Source organism: Pithys albifrons, chromosome 3 (assembly GCF_047495875.1).
Source record: "Pithys albifrons albifrons isolate INPA30051 chromosome 3, PitAlb_v1, whole genome shotgun sequence".
NCBI classification, from domain to species: domain Eukaryota; kingdom Metazoa; phylum Chordata; class Aves; order Passeriformes; family Thamnophilidae; genus Pithys; species Pithys albifrons.
Genome location: NC_092460.1, coordinates 67,991,191 through 68,017,994, shown reverse-complemented (window position 1 = coordinate 68,017,994; position 26,804 = coordinate 67,991,191). Strand labels below are relative to the sequence as shown.

At 39.5% G+C, this 26,804-nt stretch overlaps 1 protein-coding gene across 4 annotated transcripts in view; it reads left to right on the top strand.

Annotated features, from left to right (window-relative positions):
* The window catches only part of SRGAP1 (SLIT-ROBO Rho GTPase activating protein 1), a 136,338-nt gene that overhangs the window by 99,900 nt on the left and 9,634 nt on the right, over positions 1 to 26,804 (top strand). The window contains exons 11-18 of one of the 4 annotated variants that reach the window (XM_071552311.1): positions 1,880 to 1,907; positions 4,763 to 4,796; positions 7,888 to 7,948; positions 8,109 to 8,186; positions 9,604 to 9,738; positions 19,234 to 19,339; positions 22,695 to 22,919; positions 24,047 to 24,126. In XM_071552311.1, coding sequence (XP_071408412.1) covers positions 1,880 to 1,907; positions 4,763 to 4,796; positions 7,888 to 7,948; positions 8,109 to 8,186; positions 9,604 to 9,738; positions 19,234 to 19,339; positions 22,695 to 22,919; positions 24,047 to 24,126 — 747 coding nt within the window. Of the gene's footprint in view, positions 1 to 1,879; positions 1,908 to 4,139; positions 4,243 to 4,762; positions 4,797 to 7,887; positions 7,949 to 8,108; positions 8,189 to 9,603; positions 9,739 to 10,868; positions 10,988 to 19,233; positions 19,340 to 22,694; positions 22,920 to 24,046; positions 24,127 to 26,804 lie in introns of those variants that run through there. The other 3 variants (XM_071552309.1, XM_071552312.1, XM_071552313.1) reach the window with 3 other exon arrangements.

The following is a 26,804-nucleotide window of genomic DNA, read 5'->3' as shown; positions in this document are numbered from 1 at the left end:
TGCACAACGGAGATGGAGTGCTCTGTGCTGAATCTGCATCTACAATTTCTGAAACTAAATCAGAAATATTGAAATGAAATTGATACTAAACATAGGAAGCACTGATATTCATACTAATCCAAAGCTCATCTGTTGAAAGAACAAATTAACAAAGCAAAGGGAAATGCAAGAAAGAAAACAAGGAGTTGTAAAAGTAATTGCCTCTGTGACAGAGATACTTTTTGCCCTAAACTATTAAATATCAAAGATGTGTTTAAAATCCCCCAGACTCAGGATTTGTAACATTTTCATTTTTTTTTAGCATTTATTATTGGGGAATCTTAGTCTCTACGAATTTCCTGTGGTAACCTGAGTAGAGAATAGTCCCTGTCTTACTCTTTTTCTGTCATAGGTTATTTTTCATACTCTTCTTTCATCTCTTTTTCACCTATCTAAAATCAATGGCAACAAGACTTACACGTCTTAATGTCAGAGATTTTTCCCAGAGCTTATTCTTTTTGCCACCTTCAGGGTATCCGCACTTGTCAGATACTGCAAAGTATATTTTCAGATTAGAGTTTTTAGTACTGTGCAGCACTTTGAGTGCATCTGGACATTGGCACATAATATTACGTTTTTCATATCACTGTTTTTCATTCTTTCTGGAGTCTGACAAGTTTTTTTGGTGTCACTTTCAAATTGATCTGTGTACTTAGACCTAACCCAAGTGATGTTCAGCATGATTTTCTAGTTCTGTTCACTGCATAGGTGTTTAACTCTTTTGTAATACCTTACTTGAACCTGCTAATAGTGAATTTCATTTGCCACTATGTATTTGTTAAACCCTTTGAAGGGCTTCACAGTTTGTCAGGACTTGATACAGAAGTATTTCAGTCATCTGCACAATGTTCCGCCTCCTTGGCTGCTGTGATCTCTTCAAGACATTAATAAATGCCTTATGAATTGCATAAATGATCCTAATAGGAAGGCTTGAGTAAGTGGCTGTTACATTTTTTGCCATGATGAAGTGACTATTTAAGTCCACTCAGATTCCCATTTCTTCACTAGTTTTTGATCAGTCAGAATATTCTGTCGCTTGATACATGATTGTTTAGTTGCTTTAGTCACCTCTTGTGAAGAAAGTGATCCAGGTACCTTTCGAAGTCTAAGTAAATTAATTGAACTGTTTCTCCTTTATCCAGTATTTTATTGTCATGTTCAAAGATTTCTAATAAATTAATAGGGCACCATCTCCCTTTGTCAAAACTGAGCTCACTGGAACCTACCATACCATGACCTTTGTCCTGTTTCATTATTGTGCTTTTCATTACAATGAGTTGATCTCAAAGGTTACGCAGGAACCTTTCCGGAATATGGTGTTTGCTTCTTTACAATTCCCTGCAGTTCTCTATGTTGTTTCTCATTGTACTTTTTTCTTGGAATACACAGACAAAAGAGAGGAGGGAGTCTTTCAATAGCTACTGGCGTCTAGAGCCCTGTATTTTCAGCACTGACGAGGATTAGGCACAAGGCATAGGGGGAGATGCTATCTAATCTTGGCACAGCTCTGTTTCCATACTGCTTTAGCCACTAAAACACATGAGCACAAACAGCAGACATCGTTTGGAATTTTACTTGACATTATTTACAGTATCAAGTGACTCTTTAATCTGTGGGCAGGCTTCTTAAAAGTTGTTCCTTAAGATGGGTTGTATTTGTATTTTAAATGGAGCTGTGGAGATACTAGATAACTGCACTGCCCTGTTTGTTGTATAATTCTGTATCTTTTGCTGATAACATAAAAGTTAGGGTTAAAAATAATTCATTAAGTGTAATGTAGATACAAAAATTTCCCCAAAAATGTACAAGTGATTATTTCTTGTTTATTGAACTTTTCTAGGTCACAGGGCTGAATACATGACAACAAGGTAAGATACTTTTATCTGACTTGGTTTAGAGTTAAAAATCAGATAAAATTTTAGAAATTACAAATTTTAGACTTTGTAAGGATTTGTAACATTGTTGTTACATAAATTATGTACAGACCTTATGTGTTTAAACTTTCAGCATTCCTTTTTCAGCATCCTGATGGTAAAGGATCACACTGTTCATCTTCCTCATTCTTGTGAGCTGCTTAGGCCAATGTCAAGGGTGGGACAAGCTGGGAGATCCTTAAAAATATCTGTGAATCACATATCAAATTTGGAAGTTGAAGGGGGCACTTTAGAGCTAGAAAAGAAATATTTTTCAGTTTTCAGAGATACTATGCTTCTCACAGTTTGTAATTCACTTGGTCAGGAAACACAGTTCAGAAGAATCTGGTAGAAAGATCAGTTTAGGCAATAAGTTGTGTCTTTGATAACCTAGCTCTGGTCATGAATACCTACCTTCCCCAGCACCCATGGGTTTGATACTTAAATGGGTCTATATATTCACAGAAGAGAAGGGGTAAAGTGTTAGATCTTCTTACTTTGTGCTGCACATACTTCTTAGGTTGTGTAATGCCACACCTTTGAAGCTGCCTCCAGATATAAACCCAGACGAGCGCTGCAGCCCCTAGGATATGAGACTGTGGGGGCTGTGGCACCTGCTTGGATTTGCAGCTGCCACTTGTATGTATCACTGCTACAGGCAGTGTGTTCTGGTCCAAGCAGGAACATCCTGCTTTCGTGGTCTTTCTGTTCTCTGGCCTTTCCATGTAATACATCCTTGCTCAATGCATTCCCTTTTTCCTATTTGCTTCCTGGATAAGAACCATTTTGCCTGGTCCCCATGTTCCTGAGGAAATCTCTACAGACTTTATACAAGATTTTCTCCCATCACTCCATGGTCTTTTCTAGCTCTGTATAGTTGGACTTGCTCACCTACTTGCCTTACATGATGTCACTTGAAAAGTGATAACAAATCAGAGCGTTCTTCACAATTGCTTTCATTAATTCTGACAACTCTACCCTTAACAGTGCCCCTAAATGTTACAATTCCAGGAGTGCATGGAAATCAAAAATTTTATGTCTAAGGAGAAAAACTTCCTTTCTTGACTGCAAAACAGGCAACTCATCAGGTGAACCCATAACAGCTGGTCACTTAGAGAAATAAATTCTGAGGAGTAGGGACTGCCAATCCATTCCTCAGCACCAACTCCTGACCTCTAGCTGGGACCTGCCTATTGCCCCAAGGTTCAGTTAAGTTTCCAGATTGTGAGACATGAAAACAGAAATGTTCTTCAAGGTCAAAGTTAAGTTGTGGAAGGGAAGAGGATATCTTTAAAGATAAGTTTAAAATAGCAGGTAGTACTCAAACAGACCAAATCCACCACTGAATGCTCTGTGCCTTACTGTTCCTCACTGCTTCCCCATAAACATTTGATGTTTTGATAATTCCCAAAAAGAGGAAGCTGTTGGCATATAGCTGTTGGCATGACATTCATTAAATAGTTTGTGACCTAGAGAACAATATTTCCTGTAATCTCTCTCAGTTGTAGTCATCACATGTGTAACACAGTAGGTAAATGTTTTGCAGACCAAGGTTTTGTGTGTTCTCCCTTTTCTTTCTTTTTTTGTGTTATGCTACTTTATTTTTTTCAAGTTGATATTCTTGTAATTCCTTTAGCTAATTAGCAATGTTTCTTTTCATGCGTGAAGTTTTTGATGGTTGGGTGTGGAAGGCTCTAGTTGAAAATGCAAACAGTTTGGGTTTGAAGCATCTTAAGAGTGTACTGTGCAGCTTTAATTTGCATTTGAAGTTTCTCCAGCATGAAGCAACTTCTCAGCTTGGTAAGAGGTGCTTCACGTGGCCTATGTTCTGCCACAGCTGGCAGGGTGAATGCCAGTGGTTGCTGCACATTTCGTGCGTGACCACAACAAAAACAGGCCATTCCGATTGTGCAGTGTTGGGAAAAAATGTATGTGCTAAGAACTGCAAAACAGGGATTCATAAAGAACGTCATTATTTATCCATAAGTAATTAGTTTTTGATGGAGAAGTTCTCCACTCTTTAATCTCTGTTACACTTAAATTTGATGGAAGTCTTTATTTTATGAGTGCCATGTTTATTTCTCCCTTATATAGAGATTCTGTTGTTTTGCCATGAGCTTACAGACATTTCATTTTATTGTGTGGCTTAATTCTACCTTGCTCAGTAATGATATTCCCTTCCCTTAGGCCTCCAAATCTGCCCCCTAAGCCCCAGAAACACAGGAAGCCCAGACCCCGATCACAGTATAGTGCTAAGTTGTTTAATGGTGATTTGGAGTCGTTCATCAAGGTACTGGCACCAGCCACCCGAGTGGCTGATCTCAACACTTCTTGCTGTAATGGTCACCACCTCACAAAAGCTGAGGCAGATCATTATGTTTAAGTCTGTCCTGGGGCTCTTTTCTTTCCCGGTTGATCAATATAATACTTCCTGAAGTCAAAGGGAAAGAGAGGGATTCGTTTCTCATGTTAGCCTTCCTACAGTTTTGTTAATCAAGTAGGAATAGTATTGGCAGCCTACTTGTATTAGGAAACTTAGCATTATGTAGAAGATAGGATGTAGTGGTGCATCCCACAACCTGGCACCATTTCCTGCTTGCCGTTTTTGTGGCATTCAGTGTTGGAAGTCGGCGGAGAAGCGAGAAGCAGCAGTATTGCCCTGGATTTGATATCCAGCTTTTGGTTTCCTATGACTTTAGGAATTTATTATATTGTGTGAAATTGTGATCACCGCTATTCTGGATCTTGTATCTTTGCTGTATTTACTATCTTCTTCTTTCTCATACTTTTATTTCTAATAATGCTTCTAGCCGAGGCCGAAGGAACTCTCACACGAGACATCAGGTATAGTTCTGGTGACAAGAGAACCAGCTCTGCCTCGCTCTCGGGTTGCATTCATGCCTGGCTCTAAATTAGTTCTTTCAAAGACCTGGAAGGAGAAGTTTGCATTAAGAAAAGAGTGGACAAGTACAGCAGACAAAACTAAACCAGAGCACAGCTCTGGAGGGATTGTAGTCTTAAATGATGGATATTTCCTTATTCATTTTCAAGTACCTACCCACCACAGTTAGTGCCTCTGGACAGTAACTGACACAGCTAAGGGAAAGAAATCTTTTAAAAAATTGTAAAAATACATTTAGAAATGCAGTGAACAAAATTCCTATCTGCAAGCTCTGTGAATTGCATTTGAATGTTACAGGGATTTTTTTTCTTCTTGTGTAATGCAGCTAGTGGTAAACATTTTGCAGAACCAATTCTGTGCTCAGTGGCACCATACCAGTTTAGCCGTCTTTAAATCAAGCTTTCAGCCATACTCAGTACAACTATAGGGAAAACTATTATTATTGTTATGCAGGAGGTGCTGTGAAGTACAAAGACTTTGAGGAATCATCACATGATGAAAGAGATGAGCATCATGTACAGTTTCTTGCTCAAGGATGAAAGTAAGCAAAGAAGCAGAAATTCTCACAACGGAAGTCCCTGCATTAGAGAAGCACAGAGCAAATCAGGAGAAATAGTACCCCATCATTTTGTCTCAGAGAAAGGGGTTATTACATGGCAGTGTGGGTGACAGGGCTTATTTGCAATAGGGGTGTCATACATAATTAGTCTTTCAAATGGAAGGAGCTCAAGAAAGCTGGTGGCCTTATGACAGATTTGCCAGTGTGAGAGCTACCCTCAGACAGCATGTCTGCCCAAAGACTATGTCATTCCTGATAGGGATGAGTCATTTTGACAGGCACAAAAGGATTATAGCTAGTGAAATACAATATCTCACCAAATTGCTTTTTTTTTTTAGAGTTTTGCATCATAAGAAATTGTAATTAGTGCCAAACATACATTCACTGACTACACACATCAGATTAAATTCAGAGCAGCAGCATGGTCACTGATCTTGACATTCACCAACACAGATTGTTACTTCAAACTATTTTCCTTTCATTAGATCCAAAAGGCAAAGCTGTTAGTTTAGATTATTTCAGGAAATTACTTACGTATAAAGTTCAGTGTGGTTCTGAACAGATTCTCCAAAACCAGGTATGAAAGTACTTTGTTGGTTGGGGTTTTTTTGTAATTTCTTACTGCAAACACTATCTTTTCCTAGGCTTTACATTCTTTGCATGAACCAGTGTACTAACAGGAGATACGGGTGCATGTTGTGCATGTTTGCTAATACTCTGCTTTTTTGGAGAGCTAGGCTGCTCCATGTTGGTGAAGATGACAGTATTCCTGGGTTTAGTAGCTGACCTGTTCCATGGGCTTTTTTATTTAGCAGTTACTGAACACAAGTCAAAGAGAAAATGCTCATCCAAACATTACTGGTTCTTGGCTAGCCAGTCTTTGCTAGGTTTTAACTTAAACAAGGCACAAATTTCAATAGACACACTAAAAGAGCATGGAGTACACAAAGATCAGGGGGTTAGGCTACCTTAGAAGTGCAGTGTTTCGTTGCTTCATTGTGTATTACTTTTCAAACTTTTGCAGTAGTTGGCTTTGATTCTACTTGAGCTCAACTCATAAACATCCCATTAGTGTAATTTAGCATGAAAATGAAGGACTAGTTTGTGAGAGGAAATGTGTATTCTGAGATACAGGGTCCTTTTGAATTCAGTTTATAATACAGATTGAATTTATACTAAACTTTCAGATAAATTAGTCAATTCTGTGAGCCTTTATGTATTTGAAATGCATTTGGAAAGAAAAGTTATAGCTTCAAAGACAAGAAATCCTAAGATTACTTATGAAGCAGTAATTCTTCCACCACAATCACCAACTTTTCTAAATAAATATGATTTGTGTCCTTAATAGAATTTGATGACTTGTAGTCACTAACATGCTTGGGTTAAAATATCCATTTTTTAAATGTCAAAACAAAAGGACTCCAATGGTTCTTTTGAGAAAAGTCAGTTTAAAAGAAAAAGACAAGTAGCTCACTGAAAATTAGTGTATAGTCATCTTCTTCCCCTCACATCACATATGTTTTTTATCTTTTATTAAAACACTTTTGTATAACTGAAAATGTAGCTACAAACCTGCTGCTGTATCACTGCTGAGAGGAGGAGCTACAATTCCTGAACTCTGCCAGTGACAGGTGGGGAGGTATAGGCTGTGACCTCCCTTTCCCAATAACTTTGTCTCTATAGAAGAGGCAGCTGAACCACATGCTCAGCCCTAAATAGCTGCAATTCACCACCTAGTGCTTACCAGCCATGTAGAGCAGCCAGAAACAGCATGCCAAGCCATCATTTGCCCTGTGTTAGGACTTGCAAATCAGCAGAGTACAGGAATGCTCTCAGGTCAGGATAGAGACATGCTGGTACCCTGTGAAGTGTCATTTGGTGGCTCTTCTCCAAGAATTCTGCTACCTGGCAGGTTAAGAAAAACCTTTTGTTTGCAGTAAACTTTTTTTTACAAAACAAAACAAAACTGTTCAAACAGCAAAACCAAAACACCTTGAGGAATTAGGTCATGTATAATTAGGTCCATGTAGCATTTTCTCCACCAGGTAAAGAAAGATAAGTTAAATGGATGTAGAGGGATCATCTTCATCATGAATTATTGTTCTTAATAATAAGCTTTTTAAAGGGCAAATTCACTGCTTTAACTCATTTTGCTTTGAAAATCAAAAACGCATGCATGAGCTTAGATGTCACATACAGTGTTAGCCAGATATGGTGGCAGAGGTAGAGAATGAAGGCTGAATTTCCCAATTGAATTATTTGAACCATAATCCTTCTTCTTCACCACCTGTTCCTTTCCCTCCCTCCCTAAATGGGAATTCTTAGAGAAGTGTTATTTTTCCATAGGTGTTTTTTTGCCAGCACTGTATGTCCATCTGGATTGACCAAGAAAGTGCATTTTCACAGTCAGACCATAGTAGAGAGGCTTCCTCTTTCCGATCTGCCATTCACTCTTTCTGCTCTTGTTTTTCCAGGATTCAGGGCAAGTCATTCCTCTTATTGTGGAAAGCTGTATCAGATTTATAAATTTATACGGTAAGCTCTGACAAAAACTATGTCATTTCATTATTGCCCTGACTTTTTTGTATGTCTTTTACATTATGCATTTAGCACCACAGCTTTGATTTTGAAATAGAGATTAAAGTATTTTTAAAAATAGATAATTTTTCACCACTGTCTCCCGTCTTTGCTGCAGGTCTTCAGCATCAGGGAATTTTTAGAGTATCTGGTTCCCAGGTGGAAGTCAATGATATTAAAAATTCATTTGAGAGAGGTAATTGCATTTTAATTTACTTGAGCACCTTAATATCTGAGATTTAATAATCTTTTAAATTCTAATTATTTTCTGGGCTGTTTAAGTTTGTATGTACTTTGTGTACTGCACCTAAAACTTTGCACCATCGTATGCTTAAACATGAAGTACAATGATGACCTGCACAGGTTTTCGCCCCATTATGTCCAAGGAGCTTAGGGATTTCTTTCATTTTGTTTAGACAAGGCACGTGACTCTTCGACCAACTGGAAACATTAGTCTTTTCTTAATGATGAACTGCAAATAATAGTCTCTATTTTATTTTAAAGATCTTCAGAAAAGAAAGATAGTGAGTTTAATTTGGTTTGAGACTACTTAATGCAATTTGAGAATCCTGTTACTTGATCTTCTGGAATACAAGCGCTTAACTTTCTGGTCCCTCTGTCAAAGTAGTATCATGATCAATGAAAACAGGGGCTATGAAAGGGTCATTCCATTTTCAGCCACTGTTTCACTCTCAAAGGAAACTTCAGTCCCAGAGGAGGAATTACGTGGAAGATACCAGGAAGTAAAATCAGCTTTTTAAACATGAATGGCTTGCAACACCCAGCCTAGGATTGCTCTGCTAGGGGAACCAGGATTCAGCAGTCCCCTGTGTTAAAGCAATACTTGTTACAATTTTTTTAAATCTTACATTCTTTTTTCCTGATCTTAAAAGTTTTTTTTTAATTTCCAGGTTAAAAAAACCCACTTTTGCAGATCATCTGCTAGTGAGAAAACCCTTGGAGCAAAAAGTCTTGTGACTAAAAGCATGAAAAAATACTCAGAGTGTTTTTCTCCCCAGGATTTGTTATATATCTTGTTAAACCTGATCTTTTCTTTGAGAGGATATGTCAAGCAGCTATTGTTATCCTGGAAGATACATGCATTTTAAAGTGTTTCAGAATAAAGATTAAGTCTTTAAAATTGCACAAATAACATAGTTCAGTCATGGCTGAGGTTTTGGCAAAATACATGCACATATTCCTGAATGTTTTAATTTTTCAGAATGAAGACACATTTCCAGTTCAAAGAGTGATCTAACTCCATATCCTTTATGTAAGGTCCCAAAGAAAAGTCTGAGAAATCCTACTCAATTAAGAGCATTTGGGTTTTTTATTTTACTAAGTGTAAATCACATAAATACATAGCTGGAAGTTCAGGACATAAGAGATCACTAGGTTATGTAATTATAAGGAAGCTTTATTTAGGCTGCCATTTTTAGTTTAATCATAGCCTAGGATTTCTAAATCAGTGTTTATTATCTTTCTTGAATGCTTGCATTGCCACCTCCCACATACTCAAAACAAAATCTCCCAAAATGTCACTCAGTTATAAAAATGTTCTGTGCAAGAATGCTGCTGCATGTGTGTTTCATTCACTTTATTTACTTTTTAAGGTGAAAATCCTTTGGCAGATGACCAAAGTAACCATGACATTAACTCAGTTGCTGGAGTACTGAAGCTCTATTTCCGAGGGCTGGAAAATCCTGTCTTTCCTAAGGAAAGATTTAATGATCTTATTTCTTGTATCAGTAAGTAGAAATTTCTATTTCTTTCTCAATAGATTTTACTTTCAGATTCACAGTAGGAGCCTGAAAAAAGAGCTAACTTCACACATTTTCCTGAGACAATTTGTTTGCCATTTGCAGCAGTCTGGGTCACTTATTAGTCATACTCACAGCTGTGGTTGTTCCTTTTTCCACTGGGATTAATGTACAGTACAACTCTTTGTTTAGTAGGGCAGGAAGAATATCTTTTGGTATACAAGGGATAGTTAAATTTAAATGCATTATTGTTTTCCTTTGTGCACTGGGGCAGACAGAAGGAAATGAAGCCATGACTGTGCAAAGAATGTGTTACTTTCCACAAAAGTTTTCATTCCCCACAATTTGGAGTCAGAACTGGTGAATAAGTAACTAACTGCTCAACATTGTGTGGTTCTGGACCTTTATTGTGCTCAGCTTAAAACCCTCAATCCAACCAGGAAAATCCTTCAGCACAGGGATAGAGGGGAGCAGCTGAGTTGTCTGTGGGAGAGCCTGGTCTGCCTTCCCACACACAGATTGTAAGGGGATGCTTTGGGGGAGTGTTGCATGGGTCTGTGCACTGCTGGTATTCTTAGCCAGGCATAGAGAGGTTGTGGTAACTGAGGAAGTTCTCAGTGGATGAGTGAATTGCTCTGATATGTACAAAACCTCTTCCAGTTCATAGATCACTGAAGGTGTTGAGGAGGGGTAAGGCCAAGCTATCAGGCTTGCTGTTCCTTGTGGGTGCACTGGAAGTGATCAGAGGTACTAGCTTGGAGGAAGAATTTCCTCCTTTTCTACCATCCTTGATAACTTCCTGCTTCAACTGAATGGAGAAAGAGGTAGTTTCACAAGTAATAAGAGCCAGTCCTTTGGGATATTAGTTAGATCAGGCTGTCTCCAAACTGTCACTTTGGCAGAGATCTCAGCCCAGCAGGCAGGATCACTGACTGATGTGTGCACAGTGTCCTGGTCTGGTGATTGGGTGTGGTTTCAGCTCCCTACTTGGTGATCACAACATGTGTGTTCTGCTTCCCACATAGGGAGAATTGCAGTAATTCCTCCTGGAGGTTAAAAATACACAAATCCTGGTAACCAGGTCTGTGTGTGATATTTTGTGTTTCTTTTTTTTCCAGGGTTTTCTGCAGCTGTTGCATTTTACAGACTTGGTGGTACTGAGGAGTCCTAAAGGACCTTAAAACTGCAGTTTAGGAGTCTGATCCCTGATGGCTGAGGGGGTCACTGTCTCTTTAGGAAGCATAATCTTGGTTCTGCCTGAGTTCAGCTTTAGCTAATTGTGGTGCCACAGTCCAGAAAATGTCTGTGAGTCATAGAAATTGGAATCTAAAAAAGGATCATTTTGACTTAGTGATTTTCTGCATGACAGGGATGATTGATCTTTACCTAATAATCCTGTGCCCATTTCCATAACTTCTGAATGAACTAAAGCACGTCTGCTGAAAATATTTATTGATTTAATGGCTTCAGTTTACAGAAAACCTACCACATTCTTGGATAAGCTGTTCAAATGATTAATCCTTTCATTGTTAAACATTTGTACCAGATTTCTTTTTCAAAGTTTCTGCTGTCAGATTCCGCCCATTAGATCTCTTTATGTCTTCATTATTTTGACTAAGCATTAAGAAAATATTAATGGTGGTTCTTATATGTGGAGATGGTATTGTACTGTGTTGTGTTGAAGAGCTTTAGATTCAACTGTAAAATAAATTGCAAAATACCAAGAGTGAGTGTTCAGTTTACAGAGATTATACAAGTGAATGCTCAGGAGATGCAAAGATACTTGCCCAAAAGAGCCTGTTAAATGCGTTCCAAGAAGATGAACCTGGATGATTTCAGAGAGTTTCCATTCACCATTGAAGGTTTTGAAAAGAGGATGGGGTATTTGGAAAGAGGGATAGAAGTTCAGTGGACTGAGCAGATAGACATACATGGCACCTGCACAGGCAAGAGAGATGTACCAACCTCTAGAGCATCACTGCCGGAGAGGGTTCCAGTTCAGTTATCCCAAAAAGGTATTTATTTTGTTACTAAGAACTGCAAGAAGAATGGCCATGAACACTAGATCCCTAGTGTTAGGTCTTGTTTTCCGTAGAGAATGTCCAACTGTTGCATGTTCCAAGTAGGCAATGAATTATTTTTGTGTGAAAGAATTGACAACCTTTTATTTAAATAATAGTATCACCCAGCAGAGCTGAAATCAGTAACAACCAATAGCCTGGAACAAAGTCACTGCTTTTCACAGCAACATTTTAAAATGTTTATTGAGAAAGAGGTGTTGCCCTCTGATCCCAGTTTAGACTGAATATTCTCTGAGGGTGTCATAGATCTGGATTATGATCTCTATGACAGTTCATCAAAATGAGGTGTAATGGCAGAGTAGTTCTGCTAGGTTTGACTTTTGCTATTGCTATTATAGAAGAAAACAGAGGATCTTCTTACTGATAATGTATTGTAAGAGTCCAAGGTCTGTTTTCTGTCATGTTTTAGAGGAAGCATGAGGAGGATGATTTTGTTTTTTGGTTTTTACAAGGTTATCATTAGGGGCACTCAGAAATGGCATATCTATGCCTTCAGCACAGGAAGGAGGGGTAAGTGTGGACCATGGTAGGACAAAGTGGGGTTGCTCTGAGCACACTGGAGTAAGTTTACCTTGTGCTTTCACAGTGGGGGAAATCTGAATGTGCTTTCACAGTGAATGTGATATAATGAAAGAAAGAAGCTGCTTTTGTGCCTTGCACCCACAGTCAGCCCCAGAACCATATGCTGGGAACAGGGGTCTGTGTGTCTGCATCTTCTGATTATCTGGGAAGCCTGAGATGGTGGAGTGTTTTTACAGCTGTCTAACTATACTGTGCACTTTATTGGGTGCTGCACCACTTCCAAGGAATAAGAAGCTTTTTTTTTTTTGAAAAAGAAAAAAAATAGCAAGCATTTCAAAATATACTGCCTCTCACAGTTTAGTTTACATAGCACCTACATGGCACATACTGTCATAAACTGTCAAGTCTAAAAGACCATTTCCATTTCCATTGCTGTATTTTTAACCTTAATGCTTTGGATATCTTGAAAAAAGGAAACCAGTTTAGGCAGGATTTTTCTTCCATTTCAGACTTTGAACCAGTCATAGTTGCATTGGTTTCTCTTTTCTGTGCTTATGTGGCCTCACATATTATGTACCTTGGTTTTCCTGTTCGTGGGAGCAAGGCCAGACTCCATTTCCTTTGTGAGAACACAGGTTGCTGTAACATGTTTAGATCACAATTGATACATAAGGCCCAGAAAACTTAGACATTTTAATTGGAAGGGTTTAAATACTCTTAATTCGTATTGCATTCACTGTCTAAGGAAAGGAATAAACATTATGTTGCTTTCAAGGAGTTTTTGAAGATGCATGTCAGTGGGGTTTCCTAATCGTTGGCAGAAATGGTTACAAAAGGGGAGAGGGAGAAAGCAAATTTGTAAAGTTAATGTTCACATAAAACTGTAAAAGGGCAGAATGTCACACATTTTATATGGAAATGTAATGTTGCCAGTGAAAAAACCCTTGAAACTGAAGTACTTAGTTATGGATGTCAAGCATAATTGAGGCTACAGCTGCAGAATGAACCTTTCCTCAGTACGGCCACTGAGGAATTCCTTTGCATTTATGCATATATTTCCAAATGAAATAGGGCATTGTGAGTTAATGCTTTCCATTTTGTAAATACAGTGGAAACAGTGCAAAATTACTGTGACTTTCATGGTAATTTGTATTAATTAGACTCATGAGAACAATGGTATTCTGTTTGGGTTTATGATCTGATTTAGATAAATTTTGGGCCAAATTATATGCTTTGGGCCAGAGCAAGCATGAAACATAAAACAATGTAAAAGAATCCATCTGATTATGGGCCATAATCCTACACTCTCAGCATAAGGAGTGGCTACTATTGGTCCCAGCAGCATTCTGGAATCAAGAGGGCACTCCAGAGTTGAAGTGCAAAGGAGGAGAGTTGCACTGCACTTCTTTTCTGCCCCTTTGTAGAAACAGGTTGAGCCAAAGACAAGCAAAGTATTTGTAACAGGAGTTATATGGAGGCAGAGGGTGCTGAAGCTGTGCTTAGGGGTGGTTATAATTCACCTTCACTTCTGGGGGACTGCAGTTCCTCTCGTGGTGTGAGCTCTTATACACGTGACTTACAGCCTCCCTTTTACATACAGAGCTGTGCCCTGCAGCTGCAGACACACCTGAGCTATGCAGACTGCTTAGCTCCTGCACAAAGCATTATAATTCTTCATGGTTTCATTTCCCTTGCCTTAAATTTCACATATGAAGATGGCAGGATAGATGAAAACTTACATCCTTTTTCCTCCTGATTTTTGTCATTTGAGTCCCTTGCTGCCAGCAGTGCCCATTTACCTAAAGGCATAAATGTTATGAAGGGAAATTATTTTACTGCTTTTCGAGACTATTGCCCATTACTTTAAAAGTGAAAAACTATTCTAAATTTTCAACTATTCCTGAAAAGGTTTCAACAAAATGGCAAGTGTTTCCTTACCTAAGTAACAGTGAAGACCACTGGATTTGTCCTCCTGTAATGACTTCTTAAATAGATCTGAAAGAGCTGTAAGTGGCATTGCTGAGTTAATATATACATATCTTTGAGCTGGATTGGACTCATCTACCAAAGTGAAAAGAGGCACAAATTGTTACTTCAGCATGAATACATATTCATGTAGATAACTTGTCGGCTGCAAATTGACCATAAAAATTACATCTGCAAGTGTAACTCAGTCCCATTTGACATTCACAGGGTGTGTAAAATATGCATTAGGCATTCACGCTGTTCCTAGTAGGCACCACACCAAGGGGAAGTAGCAAGTAACCCCCACACAGAGACACCACATTGGATTTTATCCTTCAAAGCAGTGGTCCTAAAGGAGTGAGGCATCTTACATTACCATTGTTCCCTTTCTTCTTCCTCCTTTTTGCTACCCTTGCCTGTGAAATATGCTTACATTGCACAGCACTGGGTGTTTGTTGTAGCACAACTCATTAGCTGCTGACAGCAGGTTTCTTCTTCCAAGCATTCTGATCAATAATATCTTCCCCTTCGCCAAATTTTTGCAATCCTGTTGTTCCTTTTGTTGAGCCCAGGAGGGTGACAGAACATGCACAATCCAGAATTCATGTTTCTGAGCTCTGCTCCAAGCTGAACCTTCTCATTTGAATAACCATGTCTCACTTGCAGTGCAGGAGGGGCTATGTGTAGGACCAAGACCAGGAAAAATACAGTGCTTCTTTAGCATTTTTAACTAAACCAGAGTAGCATGGAGCTGTGCAGTTGGCCCCAAATACTTCAAAACCACCAACTGCTCTCTTGCAAAAGTCTTTTGTTCTCTACCACTGCATCTATATATTTGAATATTTACTGTCTCTTACATACTCCACTTCTTCAGGATTATTGCTCAATTCAACTTTAATTTACATTTTCTTAATGTTATTTAGAATTAATGTATCCCTGTCTTAATTTCTAATTTAGTTTTTGTTTATTTGTGTTTGGGGGCTTCTGTTAGTAATTGTGTTTTCTTCTCTCTCAGGTTTTCTTTACTCTTCTGAAGCAGATTGTTCAGTTCTGATCTGTTTCATTTTAGAGTCTACCTTTGCAAAAACCTCATCATGACTGACCAGGTGGTTAAAATGCATTATTGCTCTCTCCAGAAGAGGTTCCCATGATCTTGAAGATCGCACCTTTGAAGGCTTGAGTACCTAGGATTTATGTCTATCTCATGCTGTTGAGAACTGGTCCTTGGTGCATGGCTGCCAAAGAGCCAGCTAGCTGATAAGTAATTCTCTCATTTATGCAATGACATTAATCTCATCTGGATTCATTCATCCAGTTCAAGGACATAGATTGTTTGCAGAGGAGGTCTATGGGAGATCACTAAATAAAATCTTTTCCAGGAGCAATACAGGATTGCAGCTCAACAGTTTTTCTCATGGAGCTTGTGATCTGCCTCTTTGGAAGATTTTATGAGCAAGTTGGACAGACAACTCTCAGAGGTGATTAAAGTGAATTCAGAGGCTGAGATTGTAGACTTAAAATTATCTATGATGAGTCCTCCGAACTCTCTGATTTTCATTTTTTTAATGTCTGGTGGAGGTTCTTTAGATCCCAAACACCTCTGATGCTTGGATGCCTAGCTAATTTTATGAATACACAGAAAACAAAGTTCCTTATATTATTAGAGTACTTTGTTCCACTATTGCTTGATGACAATACATTCAAAGTTCTGGGCACAGGTGCCCAGCTCTTCCACAAAGTACTGTAACCATGAAACCCCAGAACTTGGCTTCTTCTCATTTCACCCCACAAATGTCTCCTGTGCTTTGAGCTGCACTGTAGCTCTGCTTTAACTGAAACACAGTGTTCCCACACCAAGTAGTTTCTCATCAGTAGTTTTCCTGCTTGTGGGTTTGACCCCCATGTCTGAGAGAGGTCTGAAAGGCAGGTGTGGCAGACCAGAGCTCCAAAAGTTTTGTTCTGCTCTGAGAACTAGAAAATAATAACCATTTCACTGTGTGATGTTTAGCTGACATTAGTCTTGATTTGCAGTTGATAATCCTGTGTCCTTCACAGAGATCTCTCTTTTCTTCCTCTCTTCACAGTCAGAAAAATCATGTTAGTTCTCATTGTGCTTGGCCTTGCCACAGGCTTGTCCTCTTGCTTGAGTTTGGGAATATGAGTCTCATCATTAGAGTAATGAACCAGTTTTCAAATCCCCTGATTTCTCTTCCAGCTTAGCAGCTAATTGCCTTATTAGAACAAGCCATGTAATATCAGCTCTTCTGTTTTCTTAGCTCAAAAATGGGTAATACCTCACTAGGCACTCAGGTGGGGCTAATTACATTTCTTGAAAATCAGAGTAATGAAAAGAGGATCTCCAAAGGGGAGACATGGCCAGCTTTCTACAGTGTTGGGGTTGCCAGGGATTTCTTGCAGCAACCAGCTTGTGCATTGGATGGCCTTTCTGCCCCAAGGCTCTCTTTAACAAAGCCAGTGGAGGCAAAGCAATGCTCTCTCTTTCCTCTGTATGGGAGGCAGCAGAGCTGCACATTCTTTCTGCCTGGATGCTGAAAGATTGCTCTGTTTTCTTTCCATCTTTCCTACATGCCCAAACACTCCTATACTGCGTACACGCAAGCAACGATGAAATTCACTCCTCATTTAAAAGCAGCATGCCAATATATAACATCATTACCTAGCTCCTTTAAGCCAAATCAGTACTGGGAAATAAAAGCCTTTCAAAACAGTGTGGAAAGCACATGAATTTGCCAGTTGGCAGTAGTTTGGATTTTCAATAAAGCAGCTTTCATGGAAACAGGGTCTGGGTTACCAGAAGGATATTGGAAATACACACACCTCATTCAAGCATGTATAGCTTGTAACTGCTTCAGTATAGAGATGACTTGCTTAGTACTGATCATGCTCCTGGTAGGACATCTGGGATAGCTCAACCCATGGCTCTAGAGCTTAAAACCACCCAGACCCCTTACTCTGTGTAGGGAACTTCAGAGACAGGCTTGTCAGGAGGAAAGTCAGCTGAACTGGAGACTCACAAGGCAGCCTAGTTGTAACACCAGCTGCTTTTGTTCAAAGAACAGGAACTGAAGATATGGGCAGGCTTCTTTCACTGGGGATGGCTTGGATGATGCAGGTGGAGAAAGGCCTTACACTAAAACTGGTGTCTGTGGGCTGTGGAGAACAGCAGTGTGGCACTATATTGCAGATGTGAGGGTGTACAGCATTGACATCTCCAAGATGTGGTCTGCACTGGAATGGGAAAGGAGAATTGTAGTTGCTCTGTGGATCCTCACTGTGCAGGCAGCTCGGGGACTTAGTACATCCCAGCCATGGACTCCAGTTTCTTAATTCTTAACCTAATTCTTAATTCTTAATTCTTGATTCATGCAGTCCACATTTAATGGAAACATAAAAATAAATTCCAAGTCCCATGCTCCACTTGAGAAAGTGTAATGGCTTGAACTGATTTTCATTTAGCATTTAGGTCCAGAGTGACTCATTAGGTTATAAATTATACAGCTTGTCAGCAGTCCTTTTCCCTACCAGTTCTGTGGCAGCTCACCAGAGACACTGTTCCAGCCTTCAGGGGCTCTGCTGGGAAGCAGGTTTTTGCTTCATGCAAGTAGTGGGAAACTGTTCTGCAGAAACTCTTGGAGCCCAGTTTCACCCCATCTTCTGCTCCAAGCACACTAGTGGTGCTGATCCAGTGGAATCTCCTGGAAATGGTGATGTGGGAGCAGGTGTCACACCCATCCACTACACTGACACTTCCTAATGAACTGTAGAACTTCTGTGTGGTAAACAGAAGTCTTGCTGCCAGTGTGCTCTGCTTGTGCTTAGTTCTTGATACCAAAATACTAATAAACTAGACACCATTTGTTCTTCTAAGAATCGTAAGTCAACACACATTTTGCATCTACAAATGAATGCTAATTGGTAAAAACAGCTGTACCAAAAAGGACATAAGTAACATACACAAGTAACTTTGCTTGCATTTTTGTGTAAGTGGTTATTTCAATTGTGCACTCCTAAGTACAATATTTTGTAGTACAATTGGCTTTTCAGCTATTGGAATCAGCTCCTGATTTCCAAATTTTTGAATATCCATTTCAGTGCCACTAGGCAGTACTCAGCTAAGATTTCCCCTAGGTGTCATTAATTCCATCACTCTTTCTTGGCTGACACAAAAAAGAGTTTTGAAATTTTAGATTGTTTCTAGCAGTGTCATTTACACAAAAAACACATTGAATTAAAATTGAGATATTAGATGTTGAAAAACAGTTCAAGTTTTCATCTCATCATTGCCCCACTTGAAGACACATAATCCTTCTGACCAACACAAGATAGTGCATCCATGGTACAAGACATTAGGAGCTGATGCTTTTAATAGCTGACCTTGTTTTTCCTGCTTCAGAAGGATTTTGTTGGACTGTTATAAAATCGTTCAGGAAAAACGTCATCTTTGTGTTTCTTGCCTACGCACCAAAAAACAGGAGGCCTTTCTCCCACTTTGCCAGTAACAGAGTTGTAGCTGGACATTTGATTAAGGAAACTTAATAGAGAAGTGCAGTGATTACAATATTATGTACCTGATGTAAACATTCAAATAGAGAGAATGCATCTGTATTTGAAAAAGATGGCCAACATTTCTCCTTGGCTCCCTCAGGTGATTTATTTACTGATTTTGTGGTTTTGTCAGCTGTAAAGCTCAGCAAGTGGCCATTGTTTGACTTAGGCAGACTTTAAATGTGCAGTTTTAGTGAGAGCGGGAAGAACTTCTAGATCTTGTTTTTCTAACAGGCCAAAATTAGACAATACTGACTAGGGGCATGTGATGATAAAGAGTCAAAGTAAATTGAGTAAATTGACTGAATGCCATTTTAGACAATCATGAAGTATTTTCTTCTGTTTGCAGGAATAGACAATCTCTATGAGAGGGCTCTTCACATCCGCAAACTCCTCCTTACTTTGCCCAGGTCGGTCCTTATAGTGATGAGATACCTCTTTGCCTTCCTCAATCAGTAAGTGCTTGATAAATACCCAAGGTATTGTATTTTTATTTAACTTCCTTTGCTGGTATTAATGGGGTTTACTCATACTCTGCATAGAATTAACATTTAAGCTCCATTTAACACAAAATTCTTCTAATTGGCAATGAAAACAGAATGAAAACACTGGTTTTCATTCAAATTAAAGTTCTGTTTGTCCAAAAGTGAACAAGGTTGTACTAAGATAGATTAAAGTGTTGTCTGAAATGGGAGGTGCAGATTACAGCATTAAAGCTGACAACAAAATAAGCTGATAAGAAAAATGGCAAATGCAAACTGTAACTACATTAAAAATAGTTTATGCAATTTTAAAATATTTTTTTCCTTATCTCAAGCTGATTTTCATCTACTGATGGGAAAAAAACCCACAGTATATTCAAGCAAAACAGTCACTACAAGCTACCTGTTTGATGCTAAGCACAGCCAGGGTGAGATTTCATGTGGCTGCTTCTGTTTTTGGATAACAGGGATGTAAGTACAGAGAATCTACATCCCCTGAGTATGCTTCAGTATAAAGTAGCTTTGTTCTCACATGCAAAACACAGACTGGACTGAGAGTTGTGTGAGGAAGGAAAATGGTGTTCATGTCTTCATCGTCCCCTAGAAAATTCTTCATTCTGTAAGAGAAAACAAAAGACATGTTGGGCAATTACACCCAGTTTCTCCCTCGACTCCTGCACTGCCCTCTCTGGTTTTGCTGACCCCCAGTGTCAAAAAGATGTGCTTATGTGCACTTTGCCCTGATTCTAGCTTTTCTCTTTTTGCTGCCATATTGTCTGTTTCCTGTTAGATCTGCATTTGTATCACCTTTTTCCTCTTTTTTTCCTAATTTTGCCCTTTGCTGATTCATTCTGTCTTGGTGACCTTCCCCATTTCAATCCAGCCTGTCTGTTCCTATAGAAACAGGGTCTTTGCAGCTGGGTTATTTGTTCGTGCCTGTATTCACAGCTGTTCCCGTTTGCTTTCTTCTAGCAATTTCTGAGCCACTTTCAAGCAATATTTAGGAGAGGGGCAGAGATCTAAAGTTTCATGAAAATAACTATTCATTTGCAACAGAATTCATTCCCCAAAAGTGACGCCACGTAAATGTCTTAAGGGCTTAAATCACAGCTTCTGCTCTGCTTAGACATACAGATTGACCAGCACTGTATGGGGTTGTACTTGCTACATGGTCATGTTTGCTATATCTGCGCTCTCTGCAGGAATGCAATTTGGAAAGCAGACTGAATACCTTACTGCCTCCAAATTGCTCCTCATGCATCCAGGGGAAGAACATTCACATGATCTGCCTTCCTGCAAATCTCACTCTGCTTTTTGTATATGCAGTTATGCCTGCTTGGCTACAGGAAGTCATCAGGTCTCATGGCAGACCTCACTTGGTGTAGCCTCCTGCTTAAAGCTTCTGAAGTTACATCAAGTTGCTCAAGACTGTCCAGTCAAGAACCTCAACAGGCAGCAACTCCAGCCTTTCTAGGCAGTCAGTCCCAGTGCTTGGTCTCTCTTATAGTAAAGAAATTTTTTCCTGCTTTCCATTGAAATATCCCTTGCTGTGTCTTGTTGCCTTTCATCCTTTTGTACATGTGTCTGTCTTGTTCTTGTTTATAATCTTATATATAGTATGAGATTGCAGCTAAATTCTCCAGTAGCAGTCTCTTCCAAAGGCTGAACAAATCCAGTTCTCTCCACTTTAGTTTATAACCCATATGCTCCGGCTCCCCAGCCATCTCAGTAGTCCTTTGCTGTACTTGTACCAGTTTGTCAGTCTCTCAAAACTAGACACAGAACTTCATGTGCAGCTTCACAAGCACCAGGTGGAAGAGAAATAATCAGTTCCCTTGACCTGTTGTCTTTTCTCTTCCTGATATAGCCAAAAATGCAACTAGCCTTCTTTGCAGGAAGACGCATTGCTCAATCACATCCAGCTTCTTGTCCAAGAAGGGCCTTTCCCAATGCTTTTCCTTGAGAGCTGCTAACCAACAGTCAGCTCCAGACTGTAATAATATGTGAAATTACTCCATCCCACAGGCAGGACTTTGCATTCATCCTTATTGATGAAATCTCCATTTGTCCATTCCTCCATCTTGTCAAAGTCCTTCTAAATGTTTACCCTCATGTTTAGAATATTTACTGCCCCCTCTCCCCCATGGCATCATCTGTAAGCTGGTTGAGTGTGCACTCCATCCCCTCCTCTAGGTCAGTCCTGAGGGTGTTAAATAGTGTCAGCCCCAGTACTGAGCCCTGATGGTCACTGCATATTGCCAGCCATCAGCAGAACCTCACATTTCATGATGATAGCTCCATTCTTTTTTACAGTTTTGCTTGCATATAAAGGCTGAACCACCTTATAAATCAATATAACAGAATGTCTCAAATTAACACACAGGACAGGATAATAAATAATGGCATAAGAAAGGGGAGAACATGATTAATTTTCCAAGGTGGTTATGAGGGGAGTCATTTAGAAGGTTTACCTCATGCATTTGTATTGTTTGTATGTAGAAAACAGTCTCAAAAATTCCCTTTCTGGAGGGAATATGATGCCATATTTGAACACAACCAAACACTGGAATTCCTATGCTGCTTCAGAGTGTAGTGTATCCCAGCACTTCAGGTTCTGTTTGACTGGCCCTGCACAGGGCCACTCAAAAGCCAGCATTTCCACTAGAAATGCCAGTGCTTTTAGAAAAGGGAAAACATAGCAACTCTTTGTTCAAAATCAAAAACTAGTAATGTTGTATTTTTTGGAAGAAAGAAGATCTTGCAAAAATTGATTAATAAGAACAATCAAAGCCTTTTGTTTGCATACTTCCAGAATAAAATTATTGTGGGAGTTTATGGGCAGAATGGAAGGTTCTTAGGAATTTTAGGCTGTATGGTAGAAACAGAAACTAGTAGTCACAAGAGCCTTTGCAAGATCCAGGAAATTAGTTGCCTCCAGAAGGCAATTCAGTCTGCCTAAGTTACGTGGCCAGCTTAAGGGAGAGATGCATCAAGGCCTGATGAAATATGTGCACCCACTTTGCATCCAGTTCACTTGGAGCTTCAAGGATAAGCACTATGAGATAGAAGCAGCAGCAGTTGATGCATTTTCTGTTAGCCCATTAAGTCAGTATACACCAAACATGGTAGTATGGGAACACAAACATAATAATAATGTACATAGCCTATGTAAGAAATCTTCTTTTTTAATTTTGGTACTTTGTGTGGGATTATCAATGAGAACAGGAAATCTCTAAGTTGTGATGGAAAATAAAGTTTCCTACAGTTTTCAGAATAACATTAGTCTCAGTGGAAAAGTCAATTTTTCTTGATTTTTCTGTTATAACAGCCTTTCACAGTACAGTGATGAAAACATGATGGATCCATACAACCTGGCCATTTGTTTTGGGCCAACCCTTATGCCTGTTCCAGACATACAGGACCAAGTGTCTTGTCAGGCACATGTGAATGAGATAATCAAAACTATCATCATCCATCATGAGGCTATTTTTCCGGATGTGAAAGAACTTGATGGACCAGTGTATGAAAAATGCATGGCTGGAGATGACTACTGGTAAGGCAGAATTTTATCCTTCTGTCATCTTGACAAAATCATTAGGCTGGTTGTCTGGTAACTCCTGTGATTCAGAATTACTTTTGCATACAATAGAAGTATGAGGATGCATGAAAAGAGCATTTAGGTTCACGTAGTAAAGTGTTAGCTATAAAAAAATGAAGCAAAGGCAATTATGATGATGTTCCCTACATTTTGTGGAGGAAGCCAGACACAGTCAGAATTCCAGGTGTACTGCACAGAGCACACAGACAGATAGGAAATTGTTACTCTGGCTATGAACCACCTTATCAAACTTCAGCTTATGATCCCTGCTCCTTTTCTCTGTCATGGTTTAACTGGGCAGGTAGCTAAACACCACACAGCCACTCACTCCCCCCACGGCGGGATGGGGAAGGGAATTGGGGATAAAATGGTAAAATGTGTGGGTTGAAATGAAGACACTTTACTAGAACAGAAAAGAAAGGGGAAATAACAATAATAATTAGAATATACAAAACAAGTGATGCACAGTGCAGTTGCTTACCATCCATTGGCTGATGCCCTGTCAGTCACTGAGCAGTGGCCTCTGACCAGCTTTGTCCCAAGTTTATATACTGAGCAAGACACCACATGGTCTGGAATATCTCTTTGGTCATTTGGGGTCAGCTGTCCTGGCTGTGTCTCCTCACAGCTTCTTGTGCCCCCCGGCCCATCACTGATGGAGTGGGGTGAGAAGCTGGAAAGTCCTTGTCTCAGTGTAAGCACTGCTCAGCAACAGCTAAAACATCAGTGTGTTGCTGACATTAGTCTCATCCTAAATGCAAAACACAGCACTATACCAGCTACTAGGCAGAAAATTAGTTCTATCCTACCCAAAATCAGGACACTCCTTTGACAGCACACACACACACATTTTATAAATAAAGGGTTCAAATGTTCTGAGGACTTCTTAATAACTGAAGATGTTGTTTCAAGGAAAAGTGTGCAGGCTTCTTCAGTATTGTGCATTCATGGCACATTGGGACATAATTACGTTACACATAACTTGGTAACACTATAAGAATAATTTTAAATAATCTAATGAGGGTGGCATATTTTTAATGTGTGTGGTTTCAATCTCCACTTGACCTTTTGTTTCCCTTCAGTGACAGCCCATACAGTGAACATGGTACACTGGAGGAAGTGGACCAGGATGCCAGTACAGAGCCCCACACCAGTGAAGATGGTACGTCTGTTATGTTGCTGTGCTTTTGATAGGAGTAAGTTTTACAGGTGTTCTATGCAGGAGACCTTCTTCCTTTCTTGATTGTGTCTTATTTGAAAGAAGGAAATTTCAGTCCTGGTGTTATGTAGTAAATCTTTAGTCTCTGTGTGCTTTTGCACTGTTGATTCATCTGTGTTTGATCAGCTGTTTCCTTGTTCTCTCCTGATTTACCCAGTCACAGGAAGGGCAAGAGAGAAACTATTTCAGACAGTACATATAATTTTCTGACATAATGTTGCATTTTTGGTGACTCTTTTGTGTACAAAAATTAAACTTTTCAAAAGTGTGCCTTTAAATATTTCAGCTAAGGAATATTTGCCATTCAGACTATTTGTATATGAATTTAAAAGCTGCTCTATCTAAAGGATTTATAACAACTGAAAAACCTGTGTGTACCCCCCACAGTGAAACTTCTGAACAATAGTAATTTTCTGTAAACATCAGTCACATACACTGTGACAGTTCTGGGTACCACAGATATCCATGAAAAGAATTATGCATCTCTATTATAGTAATTCTTTTTAGCTACATGTCATAAAGGTGTATTTGACTGTGAGATTTGATTGTCCTTCAGATGTCCTTCACAGCAACTTCTGCCTATCGTCAAGCAAATTGAACAGACAGAAAGAAATATCAAAATTCTTAATTAACTTTTTGTAAGAATTAGTAGCCCATTAGAGGTGAGGGATTCAGAATAAGACTCCCTGTAGAGAAGAGCAGCAGTGTGAGCTAACTGCATGTCAGGCCAGCAGGCAACCCAGACAAAGCAACCAGCACACGTGCACTGGGCAACAGCAGAAACAAAAGCTTCTCCTTGTCCACCTCAGAGGATGTATGGAAGAAGGAAAAGGAAAAGACAGAGGGGAGCAAAGGGGCGGAAAAGGGCTACTGCAGAGAAGGAATTTTTTTCTCTTTTTTAAAAGAATGTCGTAAGAGATAGTGTTTAGGAGCTGGATAATTGCCATAGGGAAGGGGAACCGGAAGGTGTGTCTATAGGAAACCTGGCTACACTGGTCCCACTGCACACAGAACAATGTAAACTGTAGCTCCACTCTGGCTGTACCCATCTGCTTTGTCACGTACACAAGCTGTCAGTGACAGATTGTCTGTCCCTTCCCCTTTGCTGAGGTGAGAAGAGGCAAGCAGAGTTTGTCAATGCAGCTGTTTGGAGAGGAGGGACAGCTGGATGGACAGGCATCACAGAAGGGGGAAAAGCTGAGGATTAGGAGAGAAATCAATGCTAATCTTCTGCCTGGGCTGCGTAGCCATGCTGTGCCCACAGTTGGGAATACTAACAGCTCTACAGGACAGCCTGTGCAGAGGTTCCTCTTCATCAGCTCTGCAGGACTAAACCCACCATCTTCTAGAACACATCTCTGCTAAATATTGTGGACAAACTCATAATTGCACTTTTCCAAGGCAGTATAGCTTTAATTTAGAAGAGTTCTTTCTTCCACTGGAGGTACAAAGCAAGAGTGGAAGCTGGGGAAATCTGTCTGTCTTTCATTTAGAGAACAAGTGAAGCAGTGAAATGCAGGTACACAACAGATTAATATATTGAGGCCAACTTCAGGGTCCCATGACCAAACTGAGAGATGAAGGTGCAAGTGGGCATAGAGAACAAGTACACCTTTTCAGCAGCAATCAAAAGCCATGCTTAGGAAAGATGAAAACATCAGCAGGATCCAGAGGAGCAGGACTGTGACATCGCATGGTGCATCGCCTGTGTCTCCATCATCATGGTCTCTACCCCACCCCTGTGTTGTTACAATACCAGTTTTACATTCCTGGCATTAGTTGTGTTATGACTGTGTCACTGGTGGAGACAAACTCTGAAGAGAATGGCTGGTAATGCCAGAGTTCTGTTAAAATATTTAACTGCACAAGACATGGGTTTTTGTTCACCAGATCAGCCAGCAGTTTAATTCTTGCTGCCTCATCACACCTTTTTAATTAATTCAGTGCTGAAAGGAAGCGGACATTTGTGTTTACAGAGAAATAATTGTTAGCACAAAAATATTTGTAAGCTAGGGGAACACTGCTGCAAAGATGAAGATTAGCAAGCCTGGATTGCATGCAAAACAGTGTTTGTCTTCAATTCCCAGCCTGCAAGCTCTAACCCATTTTTCTTCCATAGATATGGCTTTCCATTGTAATAGCATACTTTTCTAATGTAGGTTGCACCCTTCAAATTAAATGCACTCACTCTGTCTCTTTGCACATAAATTCATGTGTTTGTGCTTTGGACAATTCCTTTTAAAAGATATTATTGACACCAGATAGGAACACAGGTGAGAATTTTTCAGTTTGTATATTGAACTTCATGATAGTCACTGACTGATATGTTGTCAATTTAAAAAAAGAAGTTTCTGCTAAAAGGTCTGGAGTATTTTGGGGGTTTAATGTGATTGATTCATTGATCACAAACTGGATGCATCTCTGCCAGCTCTGTATGGAGAGAGAGAAAGGAAGGTGCAGCACTGCTACTGTATTGATCAGACACATGTTTCCCTCTGTTAGGACATGGAAGAAGCAGATTCAATGAATGCAAAGGATTTTTTTTGATGTTGAAAATCTGATTAGTTTATGCTAAAATGTTGTATACATACACATACAAGCAGCTAATCCCATAGGAATTA